At 40.7% G+C, this 20,468-nt stretch overlaps 2 protein-coding genes across 2 annotated transcripts; both read right to left on the bottom strand.

Annotated features, from left to right (window-relative positions):
* Positions 1–1,056: 1,056 nt before the first annotated feature.
* On the bottom strand, positions 1,057–6,925 carry LOC120731587 (tripartite motif-containing protein 16-like protein). The gene is made up of 7 exons (XM_040028670.1): positions 6,369–6,925; positions 5,280–5,375; positions 4,966–5,199; positions 4,725–4,881; positions 4,559–4,648; positions 2,870–2,929; positions 1,057–2,757 (listed from the first exon to the last, which is right to left on the bottom strand). Exons 1-7 carry the CDS (start codon positions 6,837–6,839, stop codon positions 2,213–2,215), a joined length of 1,653 nt encoding a protein of 550 aa, XP_039884604.1. The 5' UTR covers positions 6,840–6,925; the 3' UTR covers positions 1,057–2,212.
* A 122-nt stretch (positions 6,926–7,047) lies between these two features.
* On the bottom strand, positions 7,048–18,588 carry strip1 (striatin interacting protein 1). The gene is made up of 20 exons (XM_040028667.1): positions 18,420–18,588; positions 16,445–16,514; positions 16,269–16,343; positions 16,040–16,174; positions 15,824–15,944; positions 15,318–15,493; positions 15,107–15,234; positions 14,808–14,990; positions 14,122–14,342; positions 13,934–13,999; positions 13,775–13,838; positions 13,589–13,660; positions 13,051–13,125; positions 12,595–12,692; positions 12,116–12,242; positions 10,522–10,622; positions 10,334–10,400; positions 10,136–10,240; positions 9,825–10,029; positions 7,048–8,470 (listed from the first exon to the last, which is right to left on the bottom strand). Exons 1-20 carry the CDS (start codon positions 18,528–18,530, stop codon positions 8,223–8,225), a joined length of 2,448 nt encoding a protein of 815 aa, XP_039884601.1. The 5' UTR covers positions 18,531–18,588; the 3' UTR covers positions 7,048–8,222.
* Between the last annotated feature and the right edge of the window lie 1,880 nt (positions 18,589–20,468).

Below are 20,468 nucleotides of genomic sequence, written 5' to 3'. Positions count from 1 at the left end.
CATTTAAAATTTGATGAAAAGCAATATGATGTTATTTAAATGACAGAATAACTGTGGCTGAAAGCAAATCCTGTCTGTGAAAAGCAATCCTTAGAAATAACCCCCAACACTGGTGTGTGCACATGTGTGTGTGTGTGAGATGTGAGTTTGGCTTGGTGTGTGCAAGGCCTTAGTGAGCACACACTTCAAACAGGAGACACATGTCCCTTTACAGCTTCCCTCTCTTTCCTCTTTCATTTTATGAATGTATCATACTGAGAAATACTGTAAAAATTGTGACCATAAAAAATTATTCTAATAAAGAGTGGACAAGCTGCTGTGACGTTTCTGGACTTTTTTGGTTTAAATTCATTCTCGGTCAAAGTAAACATGATTTATCAGATGTTGGTGGTGATCGATACATCAGCCAGTACTATTTTCTAGAGATATCAGTGTCAGCATTTATTACAGCCGATAAATGAACATTTTAAAAGTGAAGAAGAGATGACCTGCAACGCTGGGAGTGTTGATGTTACATAGTTTGTTTCGGCTCTTCAACTTCCCTGTTGGCAACACGTGTCTGGAACATAAACGCGACTACAGACCAGAGCAGAGTCGGGTGTAAATGAGTTATCCACAAGTATTTTTAAACTGTATTGCTTTATTATGTTAGTAAGCACTCATATATAACTAGACATAACAAATGTTAGGGAAATCTGTCTGTTTAAATATAGTTTTTTAAACCGATTTTTTAAACCGCCGCATATCGGTATCAAAAATCCCATATCAGTCGTACTCTAGCTGAGATCACATGACTGACACAGCCAGTCCTCATTTATTTATTTGCCTTTTGGGTTGCTTGAACATTATGTTTTGGGTCATTATCCATTCACACTGTGAAGCGATTGTCTCAATAATACGCGCAGAGAGTATAGCCCTGTACACTTCAGGACTCATCCTGCTGCTTCCATCAGCACTCACATCATCAACAAACACTAGTAACCAGGTTCAACTGGTAGAATCAATATATAAAGAACTGTTTTTAGAGTCAGAGCCTTTTAAATAATCACCATAGACTTTAAAACACGACACACAGTTTTAATATGCAGAATTAGCAATTAATAAAAAGATAAGGACCAAACAGTCTATTCTGCCATACCGAGCAGAACAGGAAGATTAGACAATGAGTTCAAATGCAGACTATTGACAATCTCCTCGAGACTCTCACCAACCAGCACTGCAATATAAAATCTACACAATTTCCCTGCCTGCTAGATTAAATTATCTCCCTTTAACCACACTGTTAAATCCATCATCCTTAATCAAACATGCATTTTAAATACAGAGTACTTGAGTAAAGCTGGACCAACAGAGGATTATTAAGACCAGCACCAATATGTGGTGATTTATAAGTCCAATATATCAGCTAATGCGTTAGACAGATTTCCAAAACGTTTGTTATGTGGACGTATTTATGAGCCTTACTGAGATAATATATGGCAATGCAGTTTAAATAAATCTTGTTTTATTGTGTCAACAAGTCATAGATGACTAATTTATTACTAATTTCCCGCTGAGTGTTCTGGTGTTACCAACAGGGAAGAGCTCAGAGGGCCCTCTGGTAAGCAAACTATGTTACATCAACAATCATAACGCAGTTCAGGGGTGTTTCTCCCACCCTGAAGTGGGCAATCAAGAGAGACGGCCTCTATTTTTATTCATTTTCTTAATTAGAAAAATATTTCAGGATTCATTTAATTATATTTCTATTTGTCCACTTGTTTATTTAGTTCTTTAATATTGACTTGACTGAAATTCCATACAAGGCTATTAGGCAAACCGCAGACACATGGCGCCCTCTTCTGGACACAGTAATTTCACAAAGCAATGTTAAATAGAAACAGAATATACATATATACCCTCAACTATATGTACTTGCTAAATCCTGCCTTCGGAGGTTACGTAGAAACAAGGCATTCTTCTACATTCAGCACTCTATCCACAGTAAAACATGTCCAACATGAATAAAAACGCAATTTTATACTATTGAATTTATACAAACTTACACATATAGGCAATTTGGGCTTCATATACTGCAGAGTTATCAACCACCCCACACATCATAGGAAACAGACATGTCAGTGCACTGTGCAATCTATACAGCAATCTATACATATTATTTTTAATTTCCCTTTAAGTAGAAAGAAGCTGTTTGCAGTCCTCTTCGGTTCTTTTACAGTTGGCTCTGTCTCAGATCACAGATCCTGATGCAACATTTCTCTCCGAGCCAGAATCCGGGATACAGCGGCTCTCTGAACTCGGCTTCAACCTTGTACAGGAAGTTCATACTGTCCGACACCTCATAGAAAGACAAAGTTCCGGTTTGAAATTTAAGATAAATTCCAACCCTGTGATGACGGGGTGGTGTAGTGAGCTGGATGCTGTCAGAATTGTGGCTCACAGAGTAATGTTTAGATAGATCCAGACTCCAGGAATTTGCATTGGCCCCAAAGGCTGACAGTGTAGTGCGGGATTTTCTGTCTATTCCTTTGTAGGTTAGAGCGATCTCTGCTTTGTCTCCTTTCACCTCTACCTCATAGTAGCAGTCAGCTTGCAGTCCCTCCCTGCACAGCACCTGCCGCCGATGTATAAACTTCTCTGGGTTACGAACACTAGGATTCTTGGACCTCTCATTGCACAGCTTAACCATCTTCCCTCCTTTCAAAATAACCAGGTCCTCGTGAGCTGTCGTGGGGTCCAGAGAGAGCTCACACGCATCTGAGATAATGAAGAGAACATTTAAGGACTGAATTCTAAGAAGACAGCTGTGGTTGGATGAGTCTGTGTGTGGGTAAAGTCATGGTGAGAGCAGGTTGGAAGATAAACTTACATTGCAGGAACTCTTCTCTGGTTTTAGGCTCAACTTTCTGTTTAGCCAGAGGCCTGCTAGCTGTAAAGAGACACGGGAGACGACATCAGAGCATCAGTGAGCGTCTCTGCTGCATCATTAAACAATACAGGGACCCTGAAACTGGCCTGTAAGTACAAGTTATTCAGATGTGTCACCATTTTGCCAAGGTGTGGAAGAAGACTCAAACTTTGACCCTCAGATGAGAGGACATGTTTAAGGATGTTGAGGAACAACCCAGGAACCACCAACTCAAACCTGCCATCAACTGTGAACTGCCAGCACCCCTGTCCAAGGTGAAATGATTTTTACACTGGCATGTAGAAGGGTGCCAAACAAGAAAGAAGACCCTGCTCCACGTTCAAGCTGGACTAAAATTTGCTGCTGCTCACATGGACGAGTTTTATAGTCAGACAAGATAAAGACAGACTTTTTTGGCCACAATGACATGAGGTGTATCTGGAGGAATAGTGGTGAGGCTTTTAAACCGAAGAACACTGTACCATCTCCGAATCATGCTCTGGGGCTATTTTTAGCAGTAGTACTGGTATCAGGCACTCCATGAATTACGGGTCGAAAGCTTCATTCAGCGCTATGAATTGAATTATCGTGATTGACATGTAGAAGTGCAGAGGGTTTTGCAAAGCATGCTTACACATCATAACTGGTTAGAAGTCCAGATTATATTTTCTGGGCCAAGGGAGTCCGAACAGAATGTCCCGAACTTAGATAATAAGTGGAATCAGTAGCCTTAGGATTGCTAAATAATATTAAAAATCAAGGCTAGGCAGGGAGGTGTTTTCTTTCTGTCTTATTTTTCCAGGAAGAGGAGAAGATGCAAGACGAGGTCAGCTGGGAACAAAGAGAGGAGAAGAGTCGCAGGACTGCCACGTCGCTTCCGCTTTCATAATAATACGTGTTTTTGTTGTAGTATAAAACTGGACTGCCCACTCTGAGGGTCATCCTCTGTGTGAAGCAGATGGCTGAGTTCACATCAAAGTCCAGTGCTGTAAACTTGTAATTTCAACTGCTGAAGCAAATAAAACCTTTTAAACGACAGATGTTTTCCTGTATAAACGTGTCACTGGTACATCATAAAATGGATGGAATAAGGAGCAGGACTACCTGCAAATTCTTCAACCTAATGTCAAATAATCTGGACAATGAGGACAACACACATCACAGCTGGTTTTGGAAAGACTGAAGGAGGCTCAAAGTAAGCTTCTGAGCCCAACTTTAACCCTATTGGAAATTCAGTGGACTTTGCTTAAAAGCAGGGTCTTTTAACAGGAAACCAGCCAATTTAAATGAATTCACCCAGTTCTGCCAAGAAGAGCAATCAGCCAGAATTCTCCCAGAAGCTTGTTGATGGATAATTTACTAAGGGACATTTAACAAAATATTATTGGGGGCTGGTTAATATATTTGAGCCTGTATGTATACTTTTGACTCTGTGTGAATTAAAGAAATCCAAAATATATTCAAACTTCTCCCTTCGATTCTTGTTTCTCAAAGCCATTAAAGATGTGTGCTGAACAACAGTTTAAAGAAACCATTAAAAACCCAAAATTAGCATGACGGTCATGTCCATGATGACGAGTGGGTGTAAACTTCTGACCACAATTGTAAGATAATATTAAAATTGTTCTGGAAACTGTTTGAAGTACAAACCATGGGGCTGTGAGACGCTGGCTTCACTTCTTCGCTGGACATCATCTTCCTCCATCTCTGATGCTGATTCCTGCTGCTTCTCACCATCAGCTGTCATACGCATGGACATAGATATTCTTACATTCTTATAATTAAAGAGAGATGTTTTCCACATAACGACACATACCAGTGTTACAGATTGAGGCAAATTCTTTGTCACAGAATTCCTCCAGTTGCTTCCCAAGATGCTCAACGGCTCTCTTTGTGAGCTCAAAGTGGAGGAGTGGATCCTCTGAAAGCTCCTGGAACGAGTGGTCACAGAGGAGCTTCAGAGAGGGCCATTTCTGTGAGGATGGAGGGGAGAAGTTTAGGATACGACCCGTCACTCAGAAACAGGCGACGTTTCCAGCGCTGTGTTGGGAGTATACCTGCAGGAAACGGATGTGGCTCTCAGTCTGTGCCAGGCGGTCCAGCTTAGCATCCCTCTCCTTCATCTGCTTCACCTCCTCCTCCAGGCTCTTCAGCGAGATGCGAACCTGAGCTGCAGCCGCCTCCTCCTGAGCTGCAATCACTTCCTTCACTGACAGGTAATGTTTCTGAAGGGAGTCGATGGCACCCACTATGACGCTTTCACAGAAGGCTTCTGTTTTTCTCGCCTCGTCCTGTTTGATACACATGTGAGTGGGTGACACACTACAAACACTTCAGACAACATAACTTTTTGGTCACATGTTCCCCTCACCTGAATCTGTCCGAGCATCTCCCCCATCATCTCTCTTTTTCTTTCTTGCTTCTGAAGAGTCTGCTTGAACTTTGTCTGCATGTCCTTAAGTTCCTTCTTCAGAATGTGTTAGTTGGAAGCAAACACATAATTTGTTTAGATTTTGTTAGTTTTTTCCTGGATGGCACTTTTTACATTTGTATGAATCAAATGCATCTTTGTCTAAAACTGGGTCGATGCTGTAAGTCATTTGAATGTTTTGTAAGGCTGTCCCAGTACTCAGGAATGCTTTGTTTAACCAAATAAAGTGGAAATGTCACCTGTCTGAAATACAGACAGCCCATCTACTTTTAAAATTAGGCTTAAAACGTCCCTTGTTGATAAGGGATTATCAATAGATTTGGATCAGATAACCATGAATCTTCCTTTAGTTATTCTGCAGTCGGTCTGTTCTACTGGGGGCTTCCCATAATACACCGTGTTTCTTTTTCACTCACTATGTGTTTATACACCATCCTGCATTTAATAATTATAATAGTTATCATCAGCCTCTGTTTTCGTTCCACAGGGTGTCTTTTCTCCTGTTTTCCTCCCCTCACTTCCAATCGAAACTTAGTTTCAGCAATTATTCATTTTTTTAGGCTTATGTTGAAGTTTGAATCGTCGATCTGTGTGCCTTAGATGCAGCGTGCACTTTGCTTTCATCTCAGCTACATGGCTAAAATCATTGTACATATATATAAATCACAAGATATGCAAAAGTTTCCAAATATCCACCAGGATATAAAACATTGTCAGCAATCTTGAAGTTGCAGGAAATCATGAGCAATTGGTTAATGACAGTTTCCTGGATTTACCCAAAGAGAAAACATGTTCTTGTAATATTTTTGTTATAGTCAGCTATGTCGCTGCATTGTCGTTTCAAAACTAAATCTGGAGTTGGAAATATTAAGTGCTAGAAGGTCTAGTATTATGCCATAAGACTGCATGAATTGACTCCTGGGCTAATTCACCAAAAGCTTTCCAGGAGACGCTTCCTTCAGTTTCTTCTTCCTGCAAATTTGAGCTTTCAAGTAGGATTTGCACCTTTTTTTATCTTGTTTTAAGTACCTCCTTCTGCCTCCGTTCCTCCTTCACCAACCCGATCCTGTGTCCTCCATGCTCAGCTGAAGCACACTGTGCATATATGATCTGCTTATCTGTGCAGCAGTAAACCTCCAGGGGCTTGTTGTGTTTCCCACACGAAGTGCTCTCTGATGTTTCTGCACAGCTCCGGGGTCTCTTCAGGACTCTCCGATTCCCTTCTGAGGACTGCTGCTCCTTATTACAACTCATTTCTGTCTCTCTCACCACCTCAGCTAGAGTTGTGTTCTTGATCAGCTGAGGTCTGGATGGAAACTCATATTTACATTCGGGGCACCTGCAGAGACTGTTCCTCAGCGGGTCGCAATCCCATTGGTCCTGGATGCAGCGCATGCAAAAGTTGTGTCCGCATGGAATCATCACAGGATTCCTGAGAAGGTTTCTGCAAATTTGACAGCAGAGGTGGTTCATCTTCGCAAGAATGTTACGCTCCGCCATGTCTCTGTGGAAAAAAGGCGGGCTGTCACAAGTTTAGTTTCGTTTCCTGCACAAATGACTCACAAGTGTGTGTTTGTGTGTGGGAGTGACTAAAACTTTTGAAATTCTTGTAAAAAGGAAGGCGGAGTCCGTGTCTCCTCCACACTGGCTGTTTGAATCTCAAAGACCAGACAAATGTAAACAACAACCTTCAGAAAGGACAAATAAATCCAACATGAATGTCTTTATTACAGTATTTAGGTAAACATAAAACAAAGAAAAGCAGTGATAAATAAGCTTTGTAATTTACATGTACTTTCATTTCCTGAATGTTTAAATAAAACAAAGAAACTCATATCTGAAAAAGATGTAGAAGTATAACAGTTCTGTAACTGGCAATTTAAATTCAGTTGTACCCTTCTGTTCAAAAACAGCCGTCTGATGAATAAAACCAGGCAACAAGAACCACATTTATGAGACCAGAAACACTCTTTTCTTTCACAAGATCCAACACACACAGCGCAGGTGTGTGCACAGCAAAGAAGACGAAGGTGCTGACGAGCTTCTTGTTTGTTTGTTTTTTGTCTAGACTGGGATTTTAATGTCCATTCAGCCTCATTGATGGTCTCAGAGCAAAAGCACTTAGTCAGGCAAAACAGATATGATATCATCCTGAAAATCCAGCAGGGCAACAAAAAGGTCCAACTGTTAAAGGAGCAATGATCCGACTATCATGAGTGTACATAAAGAAATCCTGACCTTTCCTTCCCTCTCTCTGAAGATGAAGAACTCGTGAGATGGAACGAGGAATGTTTTATTCATGTATTCACTGTGCTGAGCCTGGCCTAACACTTAATACCTAAAATGAATACTCTATTTAAACTTAAAAGTGAAAGTGTGGTCATGTAGTGCTTCCTGGTGAGTTGCGAACCTACAGTAGCAGGTAAGAGGCACACAGAGGAAATATCTGTAATGTAAAGAAGGAGAAGAGTTCAAGTCCACAAATGGAGTTTTAGCACTGAGGTCATTATCATCTATTTCATTAAAAAACTGGGAACGAGGCAAGAAAAGTTTCAGAGAACCTAAGTACAAAAGGATGATCTTTTTTTGGCTAAAAACTACACAGAAATCATAACAATGCAAAATTTCTCAAAAGGCAAAAGTTCAAACACCAAAAGCATTTAGCAGGACCCCCGACAACACTCCTCCATGCTGGAAACTGAGAATAAAATCCATCCGTCACCTTCAGTCTATACAGAATGTGTAGCATAATGTTCTGTTCAGAGAAGAGTTCTGTTGATCAGTGAGAGCACTGGTGGTGCTTCATCTGAACACCTGACTGAAACTGTTTAAAAAACAAAAAAAACAAGAATAAACTACAAGAATGTTGACGGTGGTCGAGTCTCACTGTAGCAGTTCTTCCCAGGAAATAGGTTTGGAGAAGACTTCCCTCTCCAGCCAAAGGTCGTAGTTCATTTGGAAGTCCTCGGGCAGGTCCACTCGTTGGCCCAGAACACTTTGCAGACAGTTGTCCACAGGCAGGAAGTCGGGATTGCTGTGGCTCTTGTCGTAGCGGCGGCTGTTGAAGCGCTCGATGTTGGCTCGTAGAGCGCACTCCTCGGCCTGGAAGTCCCACGGACGAGCGTCCAGATCTGCTCACACAAAACAAACAGTAACTGGAAGTTAGTGGATTTTGTCTGCTCTGAGCGTAACAGCAATCTGCAGCAGCCCACAAATCCTGATCTCCATTAGGACATAAAAACAAAACAGCAGGTTTGTCTCAAAAAGGCGACAAACACATGAAACATTCATGCAGCGAACAGACGACTGGTCTGAGAAACACGAAACACTTTGAATGTGCAGCTCATCTTTCACTCACACACCAGCTGTCTCACCTCAGTCAGTCTGCGGCACTTTTCCCAACTCATGACATTTATTAAATGCACACTCGCCGGCCACTTTATTTGCTGTCTAACAGCTCGTTAACACACATCTAATCAGCCAATCACGTGGCAGGGTTTACAGAGAATGGTCCAAAAAAAGAGAAAATCTCCAGTGAGCAGCAGTTCTCTTAGAGGTCAGAGGTCAAAGAAGAATGGCCAGACTTCTTTGAGCTCATAGAAAGGCAACAGTGACTCAAGTAACCCCTCGTGACAGCCAAGGTATGCAGAAGAGCATCTCTGAATGTTCAACACACAGAACCTTGAAGAAAATGTGCAACAGCAGCAGAAGACTAGACCAGGTGTCACTACTGTCAGCTAAGAAAGGGAAACTGAGGCTACAGTTTCCACAGGGTCACCAACATTGGACAACAGAAGGGTGGAGAAGCTGCTGGTCTGATGATTCGATTTTCAGATGGTGCTATTGCAATCTGCCATAAACAGCATGAATCCATCGTGCTTTTATCAACAATTCAGACTGCTGCTGGTGGTGCTGGCGTGGGGAATATTTTCTTGGCACAGTTTGAAACCCATAGTACTAAACTCTGCATCCTTTAAACACCACAGCAGTGGTGTAAAGGATGGCATTGTTGCTGTCCATCAACAGCAACAACACACATGTTAGTGTCCATTGCTTTATGACCACAGCGCTTTATGACCCATCTTTCAATTGTTGCTTAAAGCAGGATAGCATACCGATGTCATAACTCTAAAACTGGTTTCTTGAACGTGACTATGAGTTCACTGAATTCAAATGGCCTCCACAGTCACCAGATTTCTTTATTTACAATCCAACACAACACCTCTGGGATGTGGTGGACCGGGAGATTCACATTAATGTGGAGTCACTGTGTGACGCTGTCATGTCAACATGGACCAAAATCTCTGAGCAATGTTTCTAGAATCTTCCAGGTTTGACTGGTTCTCTGAATATAAAAAGGATTTTATGGTGTTCAAATATCACCTGCTCCCCACTTTTTCTAGAATGATACTTGAATAATGCTGTCCTATGTTTGTGTGTAGTGTTGTATATTCTGCACGAAAGCTGTTCAGATTTTCCTCTCACCGTTTCCGTACGCCCAGTCGTCATTCAGGCGATGTCGGACCTTCTGGTAGATTGCAGACATGGTCTTCATGTTGCTCTTCCTCCACTGACGTCCGAGGTATTTTGTTTGCACTTTGAGCAGCTTGAGGACATACAGCTGCATCATTGCCTGCTTGACCTTCAGCGCCCTTTTCAGGATGGGTGCCGACTTAAACACGACCAGCATCTGGCAGAAAATGTCAAGGAAAAAAAAAATCAAAGCAGAGAGTTATATCCTGTCTTTTCATACGTGATTCGTGTGTCACAGCAAATGTGACGTGACGTCCTCTCACCATTGTTCTGGAGTGCTTCCATTTGGTCAGTTTGTTGAGGATCCTCAGCAGGTTAATACAGGAAAACAGATTCCTCCAGCAAAACTGATTGTTGTCTCCCGCTTCCTGTAACAAAGAAATCGTCCACAGTAAACATCCAAATCCTACAGTCACGTGTCAACAACAACAAAACAACAGAAACAAGGGGGGTAAAATTACCAAACTCTCTGCGGTTAACTCTGGGAGCTCGTGCACCACACAGTACGGAAAGTCGAGTACTGAAATGCTTTGAGGAAGAAAAAAGTAAAGTCAATGTAGTGAAATACAGAGCCATGTACATTTAGTTTATTGATGCGCACTGCAAACAGGAATCATGACTTTGTTATGTAACGCCACACTGAAAGTACCTGTTCTTAGCTGTGATGTAAGACATGATGTTCTGGTTGAAGAACTTGAGAATGAGGGGGATGCAGTTGGCAAACACCAAGTGCTGAGCCATGTACTCAAACTATGAACACCAACCACACACACAGAGGGACAGCAGTTACACAAGGATTCGTTTTTATATCAGTACATGTATGTAGTTTGTATTTTGGTTACTACTGAACTCACGATTAACACAACAACTGTTCAACTCTGAAAATAATCTAGGATTTATTTAAGTTTAAGAAAAGAAGAAACGTGCCTTTTTTATTTAAGTGGATTTTTAAGACTATTTTTTAACCCAATTCCCTGTTTTAAAACTTAATAAAAACAGAATGCAATGACCCAAAAACCTCATAAGCCCAGATTTTATTCAGAACACAGAAAGCATATCAAACGTTTAAATTGACAATAAATGTACCATTTTAGGAAAATTATTAGCTGGTTTTGAATTTGATAGGAGGAACTGAGGAGAACAGCTGCTGGACTTTTGGGAGAGGAAATGACTCTACCTGCTCAGCCGTCCTGGGTCTTTTTTGTGGTATCTTTTGTTTTTGAGTTGTTTAGTTGGTAAATAATCTGGACTGCAGGCAGGTCAGTTCAGCACCCAGACTCTTCTACTATGAATTTTAATTTCATAGTTTTAATAGAAGTTTTAATAGCTGCAGTTTGCAGTTTAGCGTCTTAGTTTTCCTTCCATGAAACAGACGTGGAGCATATGTCAATCTAAAGAAGCCAGCACCGGAGAAGACAGCAGTGTTTCTGGATCATGTCCACTTATGGCTTCATCTTTGCCTGATCAGGCTTCAACCTAGATTTTCAGATGGCACCGTGAACTCTGTTTACAGACAACAATTTCTGGATGTGCTCCTGAGCCCATGAGGTTTCCTTGACAGCATCATGGCTGCTTTTAATGCAGCGATGCCTGAGGATCCGAAGATCACAGCCATCCAGTACTGACTATCAGCCTCATCCCTTGCGCACAGAGATTCCTCCAGATGGTCTGAATCTTTGGATATTATGTACTGTAGATGATGAGATAGCCCTGGTCTTCACAGTTTTATGTTGAAGAACATTATTCTGAACTTTTTCCACAATTTGTAGATGCAGTTTTTTGCAGATTGGTTAACCTCTTCCCATCTTTACTTCTGATAAACTCTAAGATGCTGTTTTTTATACCCAATCACATTGATGACCTGTTGTCAGTTAACCTAATTAGTTGTAAAATGTACCTCCAGCAGTTTCTGCTTTCCTACTTTTCTAGACTTTTCTTAGTGTGTCCACTAATACTTTTCATGCACAAGTAAAATGTCTCAGTTTAAACATTTGATATGTTTTCTGTTTTCTACAGTGGACAGAATTTAGTTTAAGAGACGTGCAAAAAAATTTTGGTCACTTTTTTTGAATCAAGGCTGTAAATAAATAAACGTGAGTTAAACTAAACCTGCTGCAGCGTGAAGGGGAGTGAATCTGTTTTATCTCTATTACCATGTTTTGATATTTGATGTGACTCAAAATTATAATTTAAACTGGAATAATAACAATGTGCAACGTTAAACAGGTGTGTGGCGTGCGCACCTGGTAGATGTGGTTGAGTTTGAAGTGTTTCAGGAGAAGCAGCAGAATTGCAGAGATGGCTTTCACAATGATCTCTTTGTGCCGATTCACATCAACACCAAGTTTCATGCTTTGCAGCACTGTGGTCCTGCAGGGTCAGACAGAAGAGATCAGGTCAGATAACCCTCAGTCTGTTCTGCTCGCAGGTAAAAACTAGCACCTGCCTGTAAATCAGAACGTAGCAATCTTAGAGTCTACTGTTCTCAAACATGCTCAGGTAAAATAACCTGCCCATAAACCACATCTCCTTGTTTAAAAAAAAAAACAAGTGTGAAACCAGCTCCAGCTCTGTATGTACAAGTGTGCATGACCTGAAAACCTGCACTCACCCTGAAATGTGAGTACATTAGATAATGGAAATGTCTCTCGGTTAGCATATGTTCCCTCTTTATCACATAATGGCACAGTGGATAAGAAACTGGCAGGCTCAAGGCACTTACGGCATCTCCTCCGGCAGCACGTCTGCCAGGATGTTAATGGAGTCGGTTTTAGCTTTGGATGTCGGAGCAGCAGCGAGCAGGATCTTCAGCAGAGCAATCTACAGAGAGACCAAGCATGATGGAGTGATTTAAACACTTTAAATCCAGCCTGCCAACACTGAGGTTTCTAAATCTTGGAGTTTTATTTATGTACTTCAAATGTATCCGGCGTATAATTTGTAAAATCTAACTAAATGCTTTAGTATAACTAACAGCACACCACTGATCTGTGACACAACACTTTACACAAGTGCTGCAATAGAGTATTTGTGCAATAATCTTTATCGCCATCCCTGAGCAGACCCTGCTCTGTTGTTGCTTTCACACAGAATTACAGGTTTTAAAGCCTTTTTACTCTACCACAGCTGTAGTATGAGTAGTCCCACAGTAGCACAATATAAACCATACAATACTAACCATGTATTGAGGCAAACTGGGCAGAATCCCCTGGTAAAGCAGCTCGGTGGCACACGTTTCCACTTCCTCTTCACCCTGACGACAAGAAAGAAGAAAAACACAAAACAAGAGACGTCGAGTTGAAGAATTTACTTTGTGTGTTTTTCTTTAACTGAATAATTAAAATGGACCTATTATTCTTACTGTGAGAATAATTTCTGCATGGCCAGAGTTTAAAATTATGAGGTCAGTGTATGTGCAAAAGGCTTCAGACAGGCATCAGGCAATTTGTTTCTGCTGATGGATGTGTACGATATGAATGAACAAAGATGTGTTTCAGATAGAAGATGAACTAAGAGGCTGCACCAAGGCCCATTAGTGGTATTGTAAAGCGCTTTGGGTGCCTTGAAAAGCGCTATATAAATCCAATCCATTATTATTATATGATAAAAAAGGATTATTCTGAACTGAGTAACCATGCCAACCAACCTTAATGAAGTCTAATGAGAGGTACCACAACAGATCTCCTTTTAATAAAACTGTATCTGTTTATACTTACGCCAGAAAGAGGGGTTTTCTGAAATTCCTCCTCCTTTATGATCTGTAGTTCAGCTATAGAGACATACTTGTGCTGAAAAATAAGATAGCATTTAATAAATTAAGGTTCAGGAACACTTCAGGTGTGTGAAATTAAGCCATGCTTCAATATCCCAACAATGAAGTACAGTGCAAAATACTGCAATACCTGCTTTAAGGTCTTGATGCTCTCGTGAATTGGCCTGGGTAATCCAACCACTGTATCTGTATCACTGTAATGTGTGCACAAAATAAACAGTTCTTAACATGTCAATATTTCTGCACAAAAGCTAACTGTCATCTCTTAAAAAAATGAAGAAAACACTACCTTCCAAGAGTGTAACCAATGAATTTACTTCTACTTGATTCTAGGAAGTTTTCAATATCTTTTTCCCTGTTGGAGCAAAAACAGTAACATCAATAACAAAAAAAGTCTTAATTGTATATTTGTGGATATAAAGGAGGAACTAACATCATTACAGTTCAGCATTGCTGTTTGGTGAGACTGAGCAGTACCTGACTTTAGGAGCCCACGGCAGACCTTTTGGGAAGGACACCCTCTCCGATGGAGGATGAGGAATAGGTGGAGGCATCACTTCGTCCCGCTCTAGAGGGAAAGTTTCTGCTTCTATAGAGTTATCATTGTCATCATTGTCATCTTCATCTTCTCGTGAGTCATCCGCCTTGTAAGGATCCTTTTCATTGAATGCATCAAGGTTATCCTGTTTTATCAGCGCCTGTGTTTGAGTTACAAGATAATTACAACTAGACCGAAGCAAATACTAAAATTACTCAAGTATTACATCTGTGAAGCCACTGAATGCAGAGAAATTATTGCATAAATACATTGTAAGCAGAAGGCTCGTCATCTAAATGAAACAATAATGCAAGCTGGTGCTCTAAAAAAACATCATCATTATTATTATTATTAATTATAATAATGTCTTTATTTAGCTGTTTTTGGACTGCAGTCATCTTTTCCTCGCTCGTGCTCGCGTTCCTGGATTTGTCAATTTTGTTTGCACAAAGAGGGAATGGGTGCTGTAAAGTGTGTGCTGCTGCACACAGTCCATCGTACACACCAATACAAGTTTGCGAGAGCACTGCTGCCCTGTTCATGTAACAAGCATTTGGAATAACAGTCCACTTTGAGGTGTTTTGCTTATAGCTGGCTTTAACCTGATGGTAGCAGCTATAACTACCTTGTGTTCACGACGTGCCCGCTTTTGTTGCTGCTCAATGAGGTCAGATGCAGATGCAGGAGGAGAAGCCGCTCTCATGCTGCGAATGACTCGGATGCTGTCCTCCGGGAGAGGAGGGAGACCCAGTTCCTCTCTCTTACGGACCTTTATGCTCTGCAGCCGCTCAAACCCTCCGAGTGTGAACTGAAACAGAAGACAGGAAGGGTTTTGGAAGATAAGATGGGATTTAGGAGGAAAATGAAGATAAACTCTTTGGGATATCAGTATCTCTGTGAAAGGCTGATGTTTGAGTCTCTCACCAGTATGCTCTTCCACAACAGCAACAAAACTTTCTTCATGGGGAAGTGAGGCGCATGACCGCTGCAGAATTTGGTAACCATACCAAAGAGCATAACGGAAATGGGCTCGTTGTTGAAGAGAGGAGATCCTGGATCAGAGAAGCAGGTTCATTTACAAGGCTGATTCTGCACATAACCTCAATGAGTCTTCAGCTACTCTGATGAAATTTACCCAGTTCTGTCCTGAAGGTCTCCTTGATGGTTATCCATTCGGGCTTGTCGGCTGGGTCGTCCTGTTGGATGGTTTCCACCATCATGTACATGATGTTAAGCAGCACCCTGAGATCTGTGCTGTCAGCCAGGGAGATGGCTGGTTTCCTGACAGCGCTGCTGCAGGCAGCACTGTTACTGAAACACAGACAGCACACCAGGAAGCGGTTAACCTGAAGTCTACCACAGACAACCAGTGATTCTTCTTTTTTATTCTGAGTGAATTCATTAGTTTAAAAAAACAAAAACAATAAAAACAAACAAACAAAAAAACCAACAGACAAATAATGTGTTTCCCCCGTCCTAAATTTAAAGTAAAATTGCATCCTGACTGATTTATGGCACCTTTGGACATCAATAAATGCTTCCAGAAAGCTATGTGGTAGGAAAAAATGGCTTCTTTGTTTTTTGTTTTGTTTTAATTGGCATTTACTTCTGCAAGGCTAAAAAAATTGATGGAGAGCATACTCAATCTCCATGTTGAGCAGTTCCACCAGAGCAGAGAAGGTCCCCACATCGAGCAGCAGAAATATGTTGTATCTCATCCAGTGCTGTACCTCCACCTCAGAGCTGCACTCAGCAAAGGTCCCTAAAAACAGGAAAAAAGAAGACAGTACATGAAGTACATGAAGACAAACTATTTTCTAGTTAACTTGAAATCATGGAAATGTGTGATGGACTGACCCTGAGCCATGTAGAGAATGGCTCTAGCAACCTTCAGCCTCTTCTCCCGGGCAGTGACTTCAAGACTGTCCAACAGGCGCATAGCGTGAGCTCTGTGCTGAGCTTCATCGAGCTCTGTCCACTTCTTATCAGCCACTAAGGCACAGCAGAGGTGAAGAAAATAAACTACGATGCATACTTGCTTCATCTTTTATTTGTATGGCTGTGTATGTATATTCTGAGTGCTTACCATGAACTCTGAATTCCTCTTCAAAGCACTTCCTATTAAGAGTGAACTCTGGTCCTTCAGTATAACTGTAAAGCTCTGCAAGACACATGAAGAGTTCATAAGTAATATGAACACATTATTAGGTGGTTACAGGTTCTTAAAGTGTGACACACACACACACACTTACACACACGTACCTGACAGCTCTGCAGCCCACTTATCTGTGTCCGAATATTCAAACTCCAGATCTGGAAACTCAGACTGCCCCTGTGCACAACACACCGCAGAGGTTAGAAAGAGAGTTACTAGATAGAAAGAAAAAAAATGTAATTAATCCAATTTAATCACATCCGACTGATGTTAAGAAGTCACATTACCCAAACTCTACACACAAGCACATAAAAAACTGTTTTCTCATTTAATAAGTGGTGGTATTTAGTTAGAAGTGTTTAATTTCCTTTCCAAAACTCTCCATAACAACAGCAACAACATCATCAAGAGTCAAAGCACCAAAATGTCCAAGTGACTCTCGCTAAGAGAAAGTGGTGGAAGTAGCATTTTGATAATTTACAATATCAAAAAATAAATTTGACTAGGAAACCTTCTGGATTAAAAGCCCACTTACGTTAACACGTGTAAGCCAGCAAGTTGTACTTCAAGTGTGTAGTAAAAATGTTCCCCGTTAGTATTTTACTGTTGGATTAATATTTCTCCCGCATTAATGTCTTTTGAGGCTTTTTACTGCTGATAACACCGTTTGAGGTTGAGCTTATACATTTTTGTTGGGTTGTTTTATCTACAGCAGTGCATCATAATCACTATGATCTTCCTTTGTAGAGTACTTGAATCAATGCATTTAGCTGCATTTCACCACATTTTAGTATTTAGCTACAGGTGAAACACTCCTCTGTGCTGGCAGCTACTCTCTAACAAAGCTTACATCTTTTAACATTTTTTTTTTTTTAATCAGGCATGTTATCCACTTTATACGTGCCTATAAAGCACGGTATAAGGTATAAAGGTATAAAAACATCCAGTTGGCAACAACAAGCAATAATGTTCGAAGTATACCAGGAGCACAAAGTAAAAAATAAGATGCAATCAAACACTGCTGTAATAGCACTATGTCCTGTTTAAGACTGGCTGCACCTGAGTGGTGGGAGTGGTAAAGGTTATAAAACCTCCACTTTCAGTCTGCTTACTCTCTTTGGAAAGTTTCATCATGACACTGTTGGTTTACTTAGTTCTGTCACACTCAGTCATTATATTTTCAGTTGTCCATAAACACCGTGCACAGCTGATGTCCGTTACTTTAACACCTCACTATATTTTGGTTACATAAACCGCTTTGGGCACTGTTTGTTATAAGAGTGTACCAATAGTAGTAGTAATAAACTTGTATTTGAGCATCTGTTACTGACAACTCTATAATCTCTTATTCTATAATTTACATTTCAGACTAGTTAATGTAGTCTCTGATTTGTAATATAAAGTTTATGAATCAATAAACAATATCATGTGTACCAGCTGCAACACTGAAAGTAACAGTAACACACTGAAGCTGCCATCATGAAGCATTACAACTAAACACAGGAGGATTTACTATTGCCGCTGTGAGCCTACTTTTAAGAAAAGACTGGAAATAATACACCTCTTCAAGGCAGACAGGGAATCAGTGCTACTATGACTGTCTCCAGTGGCTATTTAAACCACTACACGGAAACACTCAGCTTGTTTTCTTTAAACGTCACACAAATGAGTGACCAATTTTGCATATATACAGTAAAATTACACTGTAATAGCCGACTGTCGCATTAGAAAGATTAAATGCGTTAACCAGGACCTAAACAATCAGTTTTCAACAGGTCCTTAGGTTCCTGACACATACACAAGCCTGGCCTGTAGCCGGCTAACGTCAGCTAGCTGTCTCCTGCTCGCTTTTCAATGTGTTAACACCGGGGGGGAAAAACGGAACACCGTACAGCTAGGTACACGTACAAACACCGTAATGAAGGTCGTTTGCTGCTCTTAACTCCCGAATCATGTTAGAAATACTAATTGTGCTACAATGACAGAGCTAGCTAACTTTACACTAGCAGCAGGAAAGGCCTCGTCTCTTTAGCTAAAAAAAAATACACGCTGGAAATCAACCATAAACATCTGGATACGTACCTCTGAATCTTTTCTTTGATTGCGGGTAAATTCGCCCCTGGTTTTGTTAGGTAGCATAGCTCTCTGCTTATTGTTTACAGGTAGCCCACTACCGTTTCCACCGACGTCCATAATTTTTGGGGGCGCAGTGAACTCTCGCGAGATGAGAAATGGAACGTGACTGTCGGACTCGCGTCAGCGCATCCGCAGAATCTTGTCCGAAGGTCCGCAGCAGCGACCCGAGGTGTGGTTGTGTAGAATTGTTTTTGAAATGAATTTTTCTCTGCCTCTTCAGGCCTCAATCCCGAACTGACACTATGATGATGAGATCAGAAGTCGGAGCAGAGCCTGACATCTGCTGCAGGACTCATTCAGGATGAAGAAAGTTCACAGCTCTGCTTCTGTATTTAGGATCTGCCGTAGCTACTGTAGAATTAATGCGGGACTACTCAGAAACTTCTCTTCTACGTGATGGATAAATATCTAAAGATGTTTAAAATCCTCCAAAACAGTTTTAATTAAAGAAAATATATAATTCGCATTTATTGTAAATTATGAATGAAGTTGTGGTCAGATGTTTGCACTCACTTATCACGGTGCATGCGTGTGATGGTAATTTTTTTGTTTTAAATTATTTATTTGAACTGGGGGGGGGGTTAGCTTCCAGAAGGGACTTCCCAAAGCCCCGAGCTCAATCCTGTTTCCTGGCTCTTGTTAACTTAAGAGCTAGGAAACCAACCAATTTAAATGAAGTCTACATTTCTGCCAAGAGTGGTCAAATATTCAGCCAGAATTATGTCAGAAGCTTGTTTAGGTCTGCCGAAAGCGTCTGGTCGAAGTGCAACTTACTAAGGGACGGTAATATTTTGACCCTGTGTGGATTAGAGAAAATCCCAAGCTTGTGCTACCAGTTTTTGTTTTTGTAAAGCCATTAAAGATGTATTCTCTACAATCATAGGCTTGTTCACAGGATATCATTAAAAGCCCCAAATTGCTGCGTCATTCATGCCCATGATGAGTAGATGTAAATTTCTAATCACAACTGTAACCATCATAATTACATTATTTTTCAATGGTAAATGGACTAGTTCTTATTCTGCGCTTATTCAGCACTTTACACAACTAGTTCACCCATTCATACAAGCACTTTTTTCCCCTATGCTCTTTCTAGGTAAGTGCTTCCTGTCCAACATGCACACACATTTATACTTTAATGGATGCACCAGAAGTAACTTGGGCTTAGTGTCTTGCTCAGGGATGTTTGGTATGCAGACTGGACCAACCTTGCAATTAGAAATGACCTGCTCTCCCACCTGGCATACAGTCACCCCAGTTAGGGGCACATATGCCCAAATAAGATTATGCTGAGTGAAATGAACACAAAAAAATTATTGTTCCATTTGGCTCGCTGTCACAGTTACCCACATATTTTTGCCTGTGGCCTTAGTAAGTGAATAAACACTCACTATGTGTTTATATGCCTCTCTGCATTTAATTATTAGTTAGTATTCATTTCTGGCTCTCCACAGCATGTTTTTGTCCCGTCTTCCTCCCTAAACAGTTGCAGCAGATGGTCGCCCCTCCCTAAGCCTGGTTCTACTGGAGGTTTCTTCTTATTAAAAGGGAGTTTTCCTTCCCACTGTCACCAAAGTGCTTGCTCCTAGGCGGCCATAGGATTTTTGGTGTTTTCTATTTTCTTTGTAGGGTCATTACCTTACAATATAAAGCGCCTTGAGACAACTGTTGTTTTGATTTGGTGCTATATAAATTAAACGGAATCAAATTGTGTAAAGCTTATTGTCTGTCTGCAGGAAAATGATGTTTCTGAGCCATTTTCAAATTTAAACTGGAGTTTATTAAAGGAGAAAGTGAAGAGAAATTTAACAAGCTGTATTCAGTTGACATTATGAAAACAAACTAGAAACAAAGTTGAAAAATAAGCAAACATTATAGGTACTATATAATGTAGACAACCTTGTATTCAAATATAACAATGTACAGCTTCCAAATCACAGTGGTATACTGATTAACTTCAATTTAACAAAAGTCAAGCTGTTTGTGCCAGTAATA

This window comes from Simochromis diagramma, unplaced genomic scaffold (genome assembly GCF_900408965.1).
Source record: "Simochromis diagramma unplaced genomic scaffold, fSimDia1.1 OVJJ01000483.1, whole genome shotgun sequence".
In the NCBI taxonomy this organism is placed as follows: domain Eukaryota; kingdom Metazoa; phylum Chordata; class Actinopteri; order Cichliformes; family Cichlidae; genus Simochromis; species Simochromis diagramma.
This window is presented reverse-complemented; position numbering and strand designations above follow the sequence as displayed.